Source organism: Pelophylax lessonae, assembly GCF_965119305.1.
Source record: "Pelophylax lessonae genome assembly, chromosome: 5".
NCBI lineage: Eukaryota > Metazoa > Chordata > Amphibia > Anura > Ranidae > Pelophylax > Pelophylax lessonae.
This window is the reverse complement of record NC_138772.1, coordinates 48,903,086-48,917,474: the sequence shown is the minus strand read 5'-3', so window position 1 is coordinate 48,917,474 and position 14,389 is coordinate 48,903,086. Positions and strand designations below refer to the sequence as shown.

General features: G+C 40.7%; 1 protein-coding gene across 1 annotated transcript in view; it reads right to left on the bottom strand.

The window, feature by feature from the left end:
- Window positions 1-2,202: 2,202 nt before the first annotated feature.
- Window positions 2,203-14,389, bottom strand: part of LOC309556420 (uncharacterized protein) — a 126,327-nt gene continuing 114,140 nt past the window's right edge. Inside the window, exons 16-18 of the mRNA XM_082258886.1 lie at window positions 11,704-11,785; window positions 7,451-7,579; window positions 2,203-2,388 (exon numbers count right to left, since the gene is read on the bottom strand). Of these exons, the coding sequence (XP_082115012.1) occupies window positions 2,230-2,388; window positions 7,451-7,579; window positions 11,704-11,785 (370 nt within the window). The 3' untranslated portion in view covers window positions 2,203-2,229. The remainder of the gene's footprint in view (window positions 2,389-7,450; window positions 7,580-11,703; window positions 11,786-14,389) is intronic.

Sequence of the window (14,389 nt, the reverse complement as noted above, 5' to 3'; positions counted from 1 at the left end):
GTGATACTCCAACTTGGTAACTATGCACAACTTGAGGACTTCTAACTATGTTGAATGCGGCAAGGCCGTTGCTTCACCTTGCCACTGAAGTGAAGTATTTGAAAGGCGATCTATGTGGTAGATTACTCTTCAGGGTTCTACTTGGCACCCCCTTTACTCACTAACTGTGTGAGCAGACCTTCTGTCCCCTGACTTCACTGGAGTGGTCCCCCTTCCTGGGCAGACCCCCCTGGCAAGCCCCCTGGTACTCACGGACACTGTTTTTCCCAGGCGACTCTGCCCGCAGCTCCACCGTCAGCTTCTCCAGGACCCTCAAGGCTCAGCTCCACACCTGGCTCACTAGGCCGACTGCCAGCGACCACTTTCCTCAGACTACAGAAGGAGAGATAGCCGTCACCCTCCTCCTGGGACTCTGCTTCCTGCCAAATACACCCTGTCACATGTGCCCTCAGCTTTAATGGTCAATCTCAAGATGCAATGCAGTGCATCAAGGCTCAGCTCCACACCTGCCTCAAAAGGCCGACTGCCAGTGACCACTTTCCTCAGACTGCAGAAGGAGAGACAGCTGTCACCCTCCTCCTGGGACTCTGCTTCCCGCCAAAGACGCCCTGTCACATGTGCCCTCAGCTTTTATGGTCAATCCCATGCAGTGCAGTGGTGCCCTCCCACTGGGACTGCCACAAAAGCCTGTGTGTCACTGGCCAGGTTTCCTCCACTGTCCAACAGGCTCCCCTATTGGATACAGTGGGGACACTCCCTCAGACCAAGTGGCTCACACCTGGACACATGTAACAGGCATAACTAACAGATCAGGCTCCCCTGATAAGCAGATGGAGCAAACAAATACTTTACCTAACACCTATCTAGGAGGGTGCTACATCTACAATAAAGAAGTTATACAGTATTGCACTATGGGGCCTTGCCTTAACTATCTCCACATGTAAAAGAAAGCTAAAGGGAAGAGGATCTTTACAATTGGCTGTGGATCTGAGGTCTGCTGTGTCAGCCACTGTGTGCTGTGAATACTGGCTACCCCCTAGAGAGGAGAACTCTCTGGAGAGTAAGGTACAAATGGGGGGAGCACGATTTGAAACACCAGCATCAAGCACTCATTTTAAAATAGGTTGAAGCACCTTCGAAGAGCACCTGTCACTTCATGAGTTATTGATGAACTTTTTAATGAGTCAATCTTGAGTTTTTACTGAGGCGATCCGACTTTGGGGGGTGACCTGTGAAGTCGCGTGCACCGCGACTTCGGCGCGACTTGCAGGGACTTCACATAATTAAAGTCAATATAAGTCGCTCCGAGGTCGCCCCAAAGTAGTACAGGACCCTTTTTCTAAGTCGGAGAGACTTGTGTCGCTCCTATTAGAACGGGTCCTGTACTACTCAATGGACCGTGACATAGCGCGACTTGTCAGGCTGACAAGTCGCCTGACAAGTCGCGCTAGTGTGAATGGGCTCTTAAAAGAGCACCAGTCACTTGATCAGCTACAGAAGGACTTATTTATGAGCCGCGTTTAAGTTTATGTATATAATCATTGTTTGATACACATTTTTTGTTGCATATGAATAATGATTTTTATGCTTATGAAATTAACTACATATGAATTGTGTAAATTATGGCTTGAAGCATTTTAAATAGGCACCAGTCACTTTTAATTTTTTTTTTTTTTTACTTAAAGGTTGGTTTGGAAAGCAATCAGCACAGGTTAATTCATTTTGTATGTATAAATATTTAGCGGTCACATGCTAACACCTTATGATTTATAACACTGAGCACTTTATTTTAGTTATAATTTTAGTATAATTTAGGAACCTACTGAATCATTTATAACACACGAAGCAGCGCCACACCCACTACACATACTTTATTATTAAACACCCCTTTTGGGGTTGCTTTCAGTGGAGGCAGCAGCTTTTTTCACTAAACATTACGTGGAACCCAGTTTCCGCATTTTTTATAATTTACACATTGGTGCAATGTTACCACTGACCACTAGAGGGAGGATTTGCACACGAAACTACAAGCTAATAGTAACATTCCTATACTCTATGCACACTGCATGGACTGTAAATTCCATTGCCCTTCTCTGACTCTGTCTCTGCAAATTCCCCCCAAGAACTTTCCACTTCTCAAAATGATTTCTGCAACACAAAGAATTTTTTTTTTCCAAAAATGTATTTTGTTATCTATGTCCAATAGTTTCTTCAGGTCCTGGTGGTCCATTAATCCAGCTGACAGTACAGAGCTTTGTGGAATACGGTTCCTATAATCAGCTTCTTCTTGTATACTGTGGCCACGGATGACCCCTGAATAACTGAGCCATTATTGACATAAACCCGGGTCACTACCGGGTCTGAATGAATGTTCTGTATACGGATAACCTGCAAAATCAATACAGCTTCTGTTATTTCTTAATTCTGCTTCTCAGTCATAAATACATCATAATCACCAAGGACCTAATTTATGAAAGAGTCTAAAGAAGTAATTAAATATAAACACGGTCACATTCTTCCTTTCAGTGATTTAGAATGATTGAATGCTATAGGGCAAAACACACTGTCGGAAACAGGAATTAGTGAAGGTCATCCGTGCTCTGGGTGAAAGTTTGTATCGATGTTATTATAAATATAGTGCAAAAAATGAGTGCCGCGCTATGTTAATATAATTACCAAAAAGTGCTGCTGTGCATAAATCAAAATGATTAAAAGGAATAATGTGCCAGGTGTAAACAGCGCAAAAATTGGTATAACCCACCTGATGGGGTGGTCAGTGCAATATAAATAGAAATAAATATATATATATATTGAAATAAATATTCACAAGTATATATAAAAATCTCCAATAGTGGTTACAACCCAGTGACATAAAATAATAATGATAAATAGGTACATAAAATAGTGCTGATTAATAGTCCAAAATCGTGTGTATTACATAGAATAAATGGAATAAATAAATAGATATCGATAGTCCCAATTGGCTCAGCAAGTGGCCAGTGAAAAATCTAACATCAATCAAATAAAGTGCTCAGGTGCTGGAAAGGCAAACACATGCTGCAGTGGTGCGATGCTAAAGTGACTCCTCTCCCCAAGAGTGATTCCACTTACCGGACGGTGTGGACCCCTAGACTGTACGGCGTGGGGGTCACACAAGCAGAGTCCGGTATAAGATCCGGGCAGCTTCCCTGGAACCAAGTTGCCAACCAATTTGAGTCTCCTAGGTTCTCTCACCAGATAGTGGTCATATATGGGAAAAAAGGGGATACCAATAGCGTAATCCTGCTACAAATGCGAATTTGTCTGTGAGAACGCCATTGGCTGGCGAAACGCGTCGACGCAATTTCCGGCTTACTCCCGTAGCAACGTCACTTCCGGTAGCGGTGGAACGCACGCCGGAGCCAAGCCCCACTGCACACCGTCATCCAAAGAGGATTTACCACTCTGTTAAACCATCGCTTGTTTTCTTCACATGAAATGTGAGTTTTATACTTTGTGTTGGCAACAATAAAGCATTTGTAGCAGGATTATGCTATTGGTATCCCCTTTTTTCCCATATATGACCACTATCCGGTGAGAGAACCTAGGAGACTCAAATTGGTTGGCAACTTGGTTCCAGGGAAGCTGCCCGGATCTTATACCCGGACTCTGCTTGTGTGACCCCCACGCCGTACGGTCTAGGGGTCCACACCGTCCGGTAAGTGGAATCACTCTTGGGGAGAGGAGTCACTTTAGCATCGCACCACTGCAGCATGTGTTTGCCTTTCCAGCACCTGAGCACTTTATTTGATTGATGTTAGATTTTTCACTGGCCACTTGCTGAACCAATTGGGACTATCGATATCTATTTATTTATTCCATTTATTCTATGTAATACACACGATTTTGGACTATTAATCAGCACTATTTTATGTACCTATTTATCATTATTATTTTATGTCACTGGGTTGTAACCACTATTGGAGATTTTTATATATACTTGTGAATATTTATTTCAATATATATATATATTTATTTATATTGCACTGACCACCCCATCAGGTGGGTTATACCAATTTTTGCGATGTTATTATAAAGCCCAACTCTGGGCTACATTTTTATCTTTGCTAGGGGTTTAAAAAAAGAAGCAACTCTGACAGGCTGCACTACTCACCTTCAATCTGGAGCTGCCCCCGTAATACCTTTCCATTACCTCAAGATGTCCTCCGAGTTGCCTCAGATGTCTTCTGAGTTGGACAGTGGTGGCTTGTGCATTGGGGGTGCAGGGGCGCCCCCCCCCATCCATGCGTCTGGCCCCCTAATCTACATGCAGGGTGCTGGACGCATCGATTTCAATAGGGTTTTTTTTTTTTTTTTTTTAAGCATGTGATTAGAGCCAGAGGCTCTAATAGGCTTCAAAAAAGGGTCCACCCAGTTGTGTGACAACGGATCCTACTCCCAGCCAATCAGGAAGGAGGGAGGAGACACAGGGGAAGCCGCCGCTGCTGGAGGAAGCCGCCGCTGCCTGCCCTCCGCGTCAGTCCAGGTAGAGTGAGTGAGCCGGAGACAGGGACGGGGGGGTGGGGTATGGTATGGTGTGCGGGCTGGTGTGGTCCTGGGGGTATGGTGTGGTCCGTCTGCCACCCCCCTCGGCCCATGGAGCACCAGCCGCCACTGGAGTTGAATGACACACAATTTCATTAAACCCACAAAACTGATGACTCTACTGTGTGTCATGGCCCCACTCCTGAGGAGGCCACACCAAAGAACCCTTAAAACACACTGTATTAGTGCAGAGTGGCACTGAGATTACCATATCTGTGCTATTAACTACGTCAGTATGGGGCAAAGATGAAGAGGACCCTGCAGTGTCACAAGTGTGACCAAAAGACTTCAGGGCACAGAGAGGGAAGGGAAATTGATACTGGTTGATTGACAGATGCCCTTGAACTCTAATCCACGTACCTAGTTGACAAATTATTTTGAGTTCTGCATAAGGTGTGCTGTGTTGCCAACTATGGATGGTAGGATAGTAGCCAGAAATGTTATATGTGATGGAGTTGATGCTGCTAGCTGCTTAGAGGGGCAACTTTCTTGTGTAACTTAGGTAGGCCTAAGAATTTGTCAGCAAGGTACTTTGTGGATTGAAGTTAAAGTCAGCAGAAACTATGGGGTCCTATGATGTCACATCCCTTTATACTTGTATACCAAATGCAGAGGCTTTTGAGAAGGTAAAGAAACATCTAAAAAGAGATAAAACTCTTGGTCTTGGGAAGTCAATTAGAACTCAAGCCAGATCATAAGTTGCTTTCCAGACCTTTACCCTAACACCAACTATTTCAAGGACATGGGTAACTTCCACAGACAGAAACATGGCTGTGCTATGGGAAAACCGAGATGTCCCATTGTAGCTAACCTGTACATGTAGGAGGTAGAGAAGAGAACCTCTGAATTCAGGGGAATAACACCAAGTTATTGGTTCCGGTATCTAAATTATACATGGGCCAAGAGTAAAATATCAGAAATGCAAGCTTTTAGTGAACACAGAAACTCAGTGGACACTAGAGATGTGCACGAGGGAAAAATTTGTTTTGTTTCGGATTAGTTTGTTAATAATTTCATTTGGTCATATTCATTATGTTGGGATGATTCATTTTCAGGAATACATTTTGTATATTTGGATTTGTGTCTTATATATGTTATTTTTAAATTGATTTGAAATTCTAATTGCCGAAGATGGTCATAATTGTTCTATTTTATTCTACTTTACTCTTTTCTATTGTTTTGTTTTCTATTCTATTTTATTTTATTGTATTTTTTTTATGTTATATTCTTTTCTTTTATATTCTATTCTGTTTTATTCTATTCTTTTATTTTCTATTCTATTTTATGCTATTCTATTCTTGTATTTTTGTATTTTCTATTCTACTCTACGCTATTCTTTCATATTCTATTCTGTTTTATTCTTCTCTTCTATATTCTATTGTGTTCTGTTGTATTCTATTGTATATAATTCTATTGTGTTTTATTCTATTGTATTCCTTTACTTTCTATTCCATTATTTTATATTTGCTTCTGTTTTATTTTTTTCTATTCTAATTGTTTTATTCTATTCTTTTCTATTTTATTCTATAAAGCAGCCTAAATAGGAATCATCATCCTTTTTCACTTTTACACCTTACTGTATGTATTGCAATATGTTTTCATTTTGAATTAGAATTCATTTTCTAATTCAAATTAATTTTCAAATTCAAATTGTATCATTTATTTTGGATTTGTTGAAATTCCTTACTATTGTTGTTTGCTAAAAAAATATATATGCTGTTCTAAGTAATTTTCTAGCGAAAAAATACTGATTTTAACTTGTAAACAACATGTGTCAGAAATGGGCTTGGTCCTTAAGTGGTTAAAGGCACTTGGGGGCACAATGGACTCCCAGCACATAGCAAAGGCATCCAGTGTGTCCCCTCACCAGTATACATCAACAAACAAAATGGCTCCTGCCCCCACCTATAACTGGCCTACATAGCAAAGAGCACATGGAAGGGCAACACATGCGAGACAAAATCAGAAAAAGTTCCTGAGCTGGGAATTTTTTCTGATTTTGTCTTGCATGTGTTGCCCATCCATTGTGCTATGCCTATGTGCTAGGCGTCCCCTGTGCCCCCAAGTGCCTTTAAGGTGGGTTAGGCTACCTCCAGGCTCACCTGCCCCCTATCTATCCATTAGAATACATGTACTTCCACTGTTGAGACTCTCATAGATACAAGAGTTAGGATTGAAGGTAATACAGGGTGCTGTGAAATGGCCCTGCAGCTTACACATGCGTATGCAAATGTGTGCTAACTAAACCCCTGTTTTAACGCATACTGTTAGACAGGCAAATTCAGTTGGTAAGGAAACTGGTTGTTGAATTGAGCTGGGAATTTGTTCTGATTTTGTCTCACAAGTGTTGCCCTTCCATGTGCTCTTTGCTATGTAGGCCAGTTATAGGTGGGGGCAGGGGTCATATTGTTTGTTGAGGGTGTTGTCTCACATACAACACCCTGCAGTAGTAAAAAAGAAAGAACCTCCCGTTGTATAACTTTCTCTCCGATGCTATCCCCCACAGACTTCCCACTCTGTGATCCAGTACCACTCCTCTTCTGGGCTGAATGATTTCCAACATCATAGAACTTACTCTGAGTCCATGGCGTCAAGGACCTGCCCCTTGGGGGTATGTCACCAAGTCATCCTGGATTCAGAGAAGAATGCTGTAGTGCAGTCATTACATGACACCAATAATTGCAGCATTCAGAACCCGGCCAGTGCTGGGGACAGGAGAGGGGATAGGACATCATATGTCCAGATATTTTTTTTTATATAGTGCAGGGGTGCTCCAAGGGAGGGGGAGATTGTTGAACTTGAAGATTTAACATGTTCATGGATGAAAAGGGCATAAACCCTAATATATTATAATTTATTCACTAACCTCTGATAAAGGGGGATCTTCATCATTGTAAAAGAAGATTTTATATACATTTGGATGTGCTCCTGTCCAGATATCCCCCGTAACTGGATCCACAAACAGGTTATCTGGGCAAGTATCTACATCTACTGCCTGGTTGAAAAAAAAAAAGAAGGAAAAATAATAGGGTATTTTATATCCATGAACATACAGGAGAGTAACAAACAGAGAGAGAGGAAAGGGAGAGAGAATGAGGAAAAGAGTCATACGAGAGGGAGAGAAAGAAACAACCCAAATAGGACTCCGGGTCAACAGAAATATCCATCTGTAATTCTGCAATTATCTCCTTCAAGTCCATTGGAGAACTTCCAACAATGCTTGCCAGGATATGCTTGGCAGTTTCTCTTCATTGCTTGCTTTCATTACAGGACATACTAAGACCACCTTCTAAAGTCTTACTGGCCAACAAGGTCCAGGCTAAACTGTGTGGCTTGACAAAAATCTCCAATAAAGAACAAAATGAACATTTCTAAAGAAAAATATGAAGAGATGAAATTAACTCCCAGCAACTAACTACTTACCAACCATTACAGAGAGACCAAAAAATGGTCACATACCTGGAGATGGTACAAGATCCCAAAGGCTGACCTTGAGCATGCACAGACTAAGTGCCCAGAGTCCAGAAATGGCATCAGGTGACAAAGACAGACCTACAATCTCTACCAGTAGACTCTACCAGTTGGGCGACCAGGGGGTCTTGAAGGGTGAAGTAGCACTCATCAGTGAGCTACACTCACTTCCAGAGACCCTCCACTCTCATCTTGGACGTCACTTCTATAGAAGAGAAGAGGAGACAACAGGGAAAATACAGTTCTTTGCAAAAGTTTTAGGCGCCGTGTCCAAAAAATGCTGTAAATGAGGAATGCTTTCAAAAATAGAAGTGCTTAGCTTATTTTTATCAATTAACAAAATGGAAAGTAAATGAACAGAAGAGAAATCCAAATTAAATCAATATTTGGTGTGATCGCCCTTTGCATCAATTCGTCTAGGTACACTTGCACACAGTTTTTGAAAGAACTCAGCTGGTAGGTTGTTCCAAACATCTTGGAGAACTAACCACACGTTTTCTGTGGATGTAGGCTGCCTCAAATCCTTCGGTCTCTTCCTGTAATCCCAGAGAGACTTAAAGTGGAGTTCCGTCCTATTTTGCAACTTTAGTGATTCCTGGAGTGCTCGCTATGCTGATCAACAATTGGGCAATTTCAATTTTTTTCGGGGGTCCCTTATCTTATTTTCAGGGCATTTTTGATTGTACTTCCTCCTTCTCCCCCTCTGTGGCCGTGGCCACTGACATCACTTCCGCCTTTGCATTGCATCCTGGGAGCTGTTTGTCATCACTCCCATGAGGCTGGAATCAGGAAGAACTCTCAGAACACTCCCTGGAATCAGGAAGGACACAGCAGATTACACTGTGGCTTCAGATGCCCACATCCAAGATGGCCGCGCCCAGACAGCGTTTTTAAAAGTAAGATTTTGACTAAAAATCCAATACCGTACACCATGTAAGTATGAGAATAGCGGTTCTGTAAAGGGCGATGGATTAGTATTGTAGGTTTTTTTTTTAGTTAAAAAAGGTATTTGAGGCCGGAACTCCGCTTTAATGATGTTGAGATCGGGGCTTTGTGTGGGCCAAACCATCACTTGCATTATTGTACCGCTCTCCAGCCCTCTGGTGAACAAACTGCCTCCTCCTACAGCCAAATATTTCACATTTTGACTTATCAGCCCAGGGCACCTGCTGCCATTTTTATCCACCCCAATTAAACACAGGAAAACGCAGGAATAATGGAAGCAGGTGCTCTGGACTGACGAGTCAAAATGTGAAATATTTGGCTGTAGTAAGAGGCAGTTTATTGGCAAAGGTCTGGAGAGCGGTACAATAATGAGTGTCTGCAGGCAACAGTGAAGCATGGTGGAGGTTCCTTGCAAGTTTGCAGCTGCATTTCTGCAAATGGAGTTGGTGATTTGTTCAGGATCAACGGTGTCCTCAATGCTGAGAAATACAGGCAGATACTTATCCATTATGCCATACCATCAGGGAGGTGTGTGATTGGCTCCAAATTTATTCGGCAGCAGCACATCGGCCCCAAACATACAGCCAATGTAATTAAGAACTATATTTAGCGTAAAAAAGGAGGAGTCCTGGAAGTGATGGTTTGGCCCCCACAGAGTTCTGATCTCACCATCATTGAGTCTGTCTGGGATTACATGAAGAGACAGAAGGATTTGAGGCAGCCTACATCCACAGAAGATATGTGGTTACTTCTCCAAGATGTTTGGAACAACCTACCTGCGGAGTTCCTTCAAAAACTGTGTGCAATTGTTCCTTGATACTGGTTTAAAGATAAAGGGGGGTCACACCAAATATAGATTTGATTTGGATTTCTCTTCTATTCGTTTACTTCTGTTTTGTCATTTGATAAAAAAACACTATTATATAAGAACTATTAACACTTCTATTTCTGAAAGCCTTCTTAACCACTTCTGGACCGGAAGGATTTACCCCCTTAATGACCAGGCCATATTTTGTGATTCGGCACTGCGTTAATTTAATGTACAATTACGCGGTCGTGCGGCGCTGTACCCAAATAAAATTGATGTTCTTTTTTTCCCCACAAATAGAGCTTTCTTTTGGTGGTATTTGATCACCTGTGTGATTTTATTTTTTGAGCTATAAACAACAAAAAAAACAATATTTTTCACTTTCTGCTATATAATATTCCCCAAAAAAAAATAAAAATCAAAATTTTTTAACATTGTAGGCTAATTTGTTTTCTGCTACATATTTTTGGTAAACAAAAAAACGCAATAAGGGTATTTTGATTGGTTTGCGCAAAAGTTATCGCGTCTACTAACTACGGGAAAGATTTATGTAATTTTTATTGTTTTTTATACTAGTAATGGTGGCAATCTGCGATTTTTAGCCGGACTGCGACATTGCAGCGGACAGATCGGACCATTAACTGACATTTTTGACACTTTTGGGGGGACCAGTGACATTACTACAGTAATCAGTGCTATAAATATGCACTGTCACTGTAATAATGACACTGGCAGGGAAGGGGTTAGCATTAAAGGGCCCCCCGGGCAATGCAGTGCACTGGGGCCCTGCCTACACAATCACCCACGAGAATAAAAATGCAAATTATCGATAAGGCGATATTTATTGGTACAGCAGTGCTAGGCTAATGACTTTCAAGTCAAGTTCGGTGGCTGGGTCCGGTGAACACACACATGGACGGGAGTCAGACTCGACTGTCCTGTGTGTGCCTGTTCCCGTGGAGGCGGACAGGCATTCCTGCAGTTGTGGGCACCCCCTCCATGGTCCAAGGGCAGGGAAGGGGTTAACACTGTGGGTGATCGAGGGGTTAAATGTGAGCCTAGGGGAGTGATTCTAACTGGGGGGGGGGGGGCGTGGCTTGTGAAATTATCACAGAGACCTGTGATCCTATATAGAAGGATCACATGGGCTCTGTGATCATTCCAGAGAGAAGAACGGTTAGCTGTGTTTACAACAGCCGACCGTTCTTCTCTCTCAGCGGGGAGGGATCGCAGGTGTCTGGTGGCCATCGGAGCCAACAGCCCCTTGCATCGGAGTCCCCATTGCCGAGTGGGGGCGGGAGTGCGCCGGCGGCGTGAGCTCGCCCTCTAGCTACGGGCGCGCGACCGATGTATGTCTACGTCGGTTTGCGCAGGAGAGCCACGCTGCCACAGTAAATCGGCGGCAGGTGGTCAGGAAGCGGTTAAAAAAGAACTATTAACGCTTCTATTTCTGAAAGCCTTCTTTACTTACAGCATTTTTTTTACACCTGCCTAAAACATTTGCACAGTGCTATAGCTGCACAAAATGTTACAGCATGTCACAAACTGAGAGGGACATGAGAAACCACCAACTTACAGTATAAATCTCCTACCTACCTACATGGTCTCACCACCTAGCCCCCTTTATATTATGATAACATTCCTCCGCTCCTTTTCTCATCATTTACCCTTAATAATGACCAAAAAACATTCCACCCTCCCTCCCAATCCAACCCCTAATAATTCCTCAATTGCTTTGGCAATGCTAAACTGTATTAATCCAGCCAATAAAGCTTTTTTTAAATGGAATTTGAGGGAAAGAGAGAGAGAAAGAGACACACACACAGAAGGAAAGATGAATGCTACCACTGCTACAATGTCAGCTGATAACACTGAACAGTATAAAACATCATTACCTTTACAAGGGTTAGGGACCAATTGGCATGTTTCTCATAGACATTGATTGAGTGAGCCATGATGTCAACAGCATAGATAAATCTTAAAAGATAAGCAAATATATAGCGTAAATAAACAAAAATTATTATAAATTTTACTTAAAATCCTACTCACGACTTTTTTTTTTTTTTTTAAAGACCCCCCCCCAGCAGTATGTTAAATAGGAAAGCAGCTTTAGCTACTATACTCACCTCCTCTCCAGCACTGTCCCCAACAGTTGTTGTCCTGGAGTAGACATGTGCGGTTCATTTAGTTCTGAATCAAAATTCGTACTTATTTTTCGTTATTTGGAAATTCAGATGTATCCAAATGTCTGAATTGCAACAGTAACAAATTTAAATAAATCCAAAATAACAAATTGAAATTCGACCAGAAATTTGAATCAACTTCAAAATGAATTTGACATTGAATTCGAAAACAAGAATAAAATAGAAAGAAAAGAATAGAGTAAAACAGAAAAGAATAGAAAATAAAAGAATAGAATCAAATATAATAAAGAATAAAGGAATAGAATATGAACAAATAGAACATAGAATAATAGAAAATGATGTATAAAATAGAATAGAAAAGAATAGAGTAAAACAGAACAGAATATATAAAAAAAATCAAAAGAATAGAATAAAATAGAATAGAAAAAAAGGGAATATAATAGAAAAGAACAGTAAAACAGAACAGAAAATTAATAGAAAAGAATAGAACAGAAAAGAAAAGATAAGAAAAGAAAAGAAAATATAAGAAAAAAATAGAATAGAAAAAAAATAGAATAGAAATTAAAGGAATAGAATAGAAAAGAAAGGAATATAGAAAATAAAAGAAAATAATAGAAAAAAACACAATAGAATAGAATAAAATAGAAAGAATATAACCATCTTCCGAAATTCAAATTTCAAATAGAAGTAATTTCAATAGAATAGATTAGAATAGGATAGAAAAGAATAGAATATAATCAAAAAATAATAGAATAGAAAAAATATAGAATAGAGTAAAATAGAAAGAATATAACCTTCTACTGAAATTCAAGTTTATATAGAATAGATTAGGAAAAAACAATAGCACAGAATAAAATAGAAAGAATATAACCTTCTTCTGAAATTCGAATTTTGAAAAGATTAAATTTGAATTCAAATAGAATAGAAAAGAATAGAAAACAAAACAATAGATTAGAATAAAATAGAAAGAATATAACTGTCTTCTTCTAAAATTAGAATTTTGAATAGAATAAATTAGAATTTGAATAGAAAAAACAATAGAATATAATTGAATGGAATATAGTAAAATAGAAAGAATATAATTATCTATTTCAAATAGAATAAATTCAAATTGGAATAGAATAGATTAGAAAAAACAATAGAATAGAATAGAAAGGATATATAATTTGAATTTGGAAAATGAATGAATGAAACAAAACAAATTCCTAACAAATTTAACTAAACTAAACGATTTAAAGTGATAGTAAAGGCAGAAGGTTTTTTATTTTATCTTAATTTATTAGATGCATTAAGATTGAAAAAAAAAAAACATCTGTGTGCAGCTCCCCCTAATACTTACCTGAGCCCATCTTCATCTAGTGATGTTGCAGGAGTGTCTCAGCTGCCCGGGACTCCTCTCCTCATTGGCTGAGACAGCAGCGTGCTGTCAATCATAGTCAGTCAGCCAATCAGGAGAGAGAGGGGGCATGGCCAGGTCACGGCTCCGTATCTGAATAGATACACAGAGCTGCGGCTCGGCTCAAGCTGCTTGCTGTGGGGGCTCTCAACAGCAGGGAGGAGCCAGAAGCACAGAAAAGGGATCCGAGAAGAGAAGGGTCGGGGCTGCTCTGTGCAAAACCAACTGCACAGAGGAGGTAAGAATAAATGAAACTTAACAAATGTTTTTGTTCTGCACATGTCTATCCTGGAGGTGGGATGGGAGAGTTGAATAAACCAAATCTCCAATTTTTACATTAAAGTGGATGTAAACCCTTCCTTGTACCCAGTGAAGTGACTCAGGTGATACACAGAGCTTAAACAAATCCTCCTTCATAAGTTATACCTGTTTATCTAAAGGTTTTCTTCTCTACATCCATTTATAGTCCAGAATTTTTAAAGCTAGTCTGAGCTGTCGGTAAAAAGGGGCCGGAGTGCTGAAAATACACACTGCAGAGCTCAGTGAGGAGAGCTCTGAGAGCTGATTGGAGGTAATGTACACCCCCCCCCCCTCCCTTTACACAGCACACATGAACAGAGTTGATAGGCTGCCAATCAGCTGGAGCTCCATCCCCTGTCACCTTTTTTCTTTTTAGTTCCACTTTAATACAACTTTGAGGCAGTGTCTTGCCACCGCTGCGTTCATGTAAATGATCCTAATCAAAGTTGTCTCATTTTGTCACTAGAACTGAAAAAGTGCCCCCAGAATCAGGTAGGCGCTGAACCCACAAAATTATCAAAGCTTAAAGCGGAGTTCCGATCACAAAAAAAAATTTTCAATGAAAATACCCCCGGGACAGTCAGGGCAGGGCTAGTACATTCCACAATGGATAGCCTCTGATCTGTCCCAGTTTGCACTTACCTTTTAGAAGAAATATTTACCTTGAAAATTTCTTCTCCAGCGCTGCCATCTCTGTTGTGGGCAGCTGTAGGCAGCGCATCCTCTTCTGCGTTCTCTTCC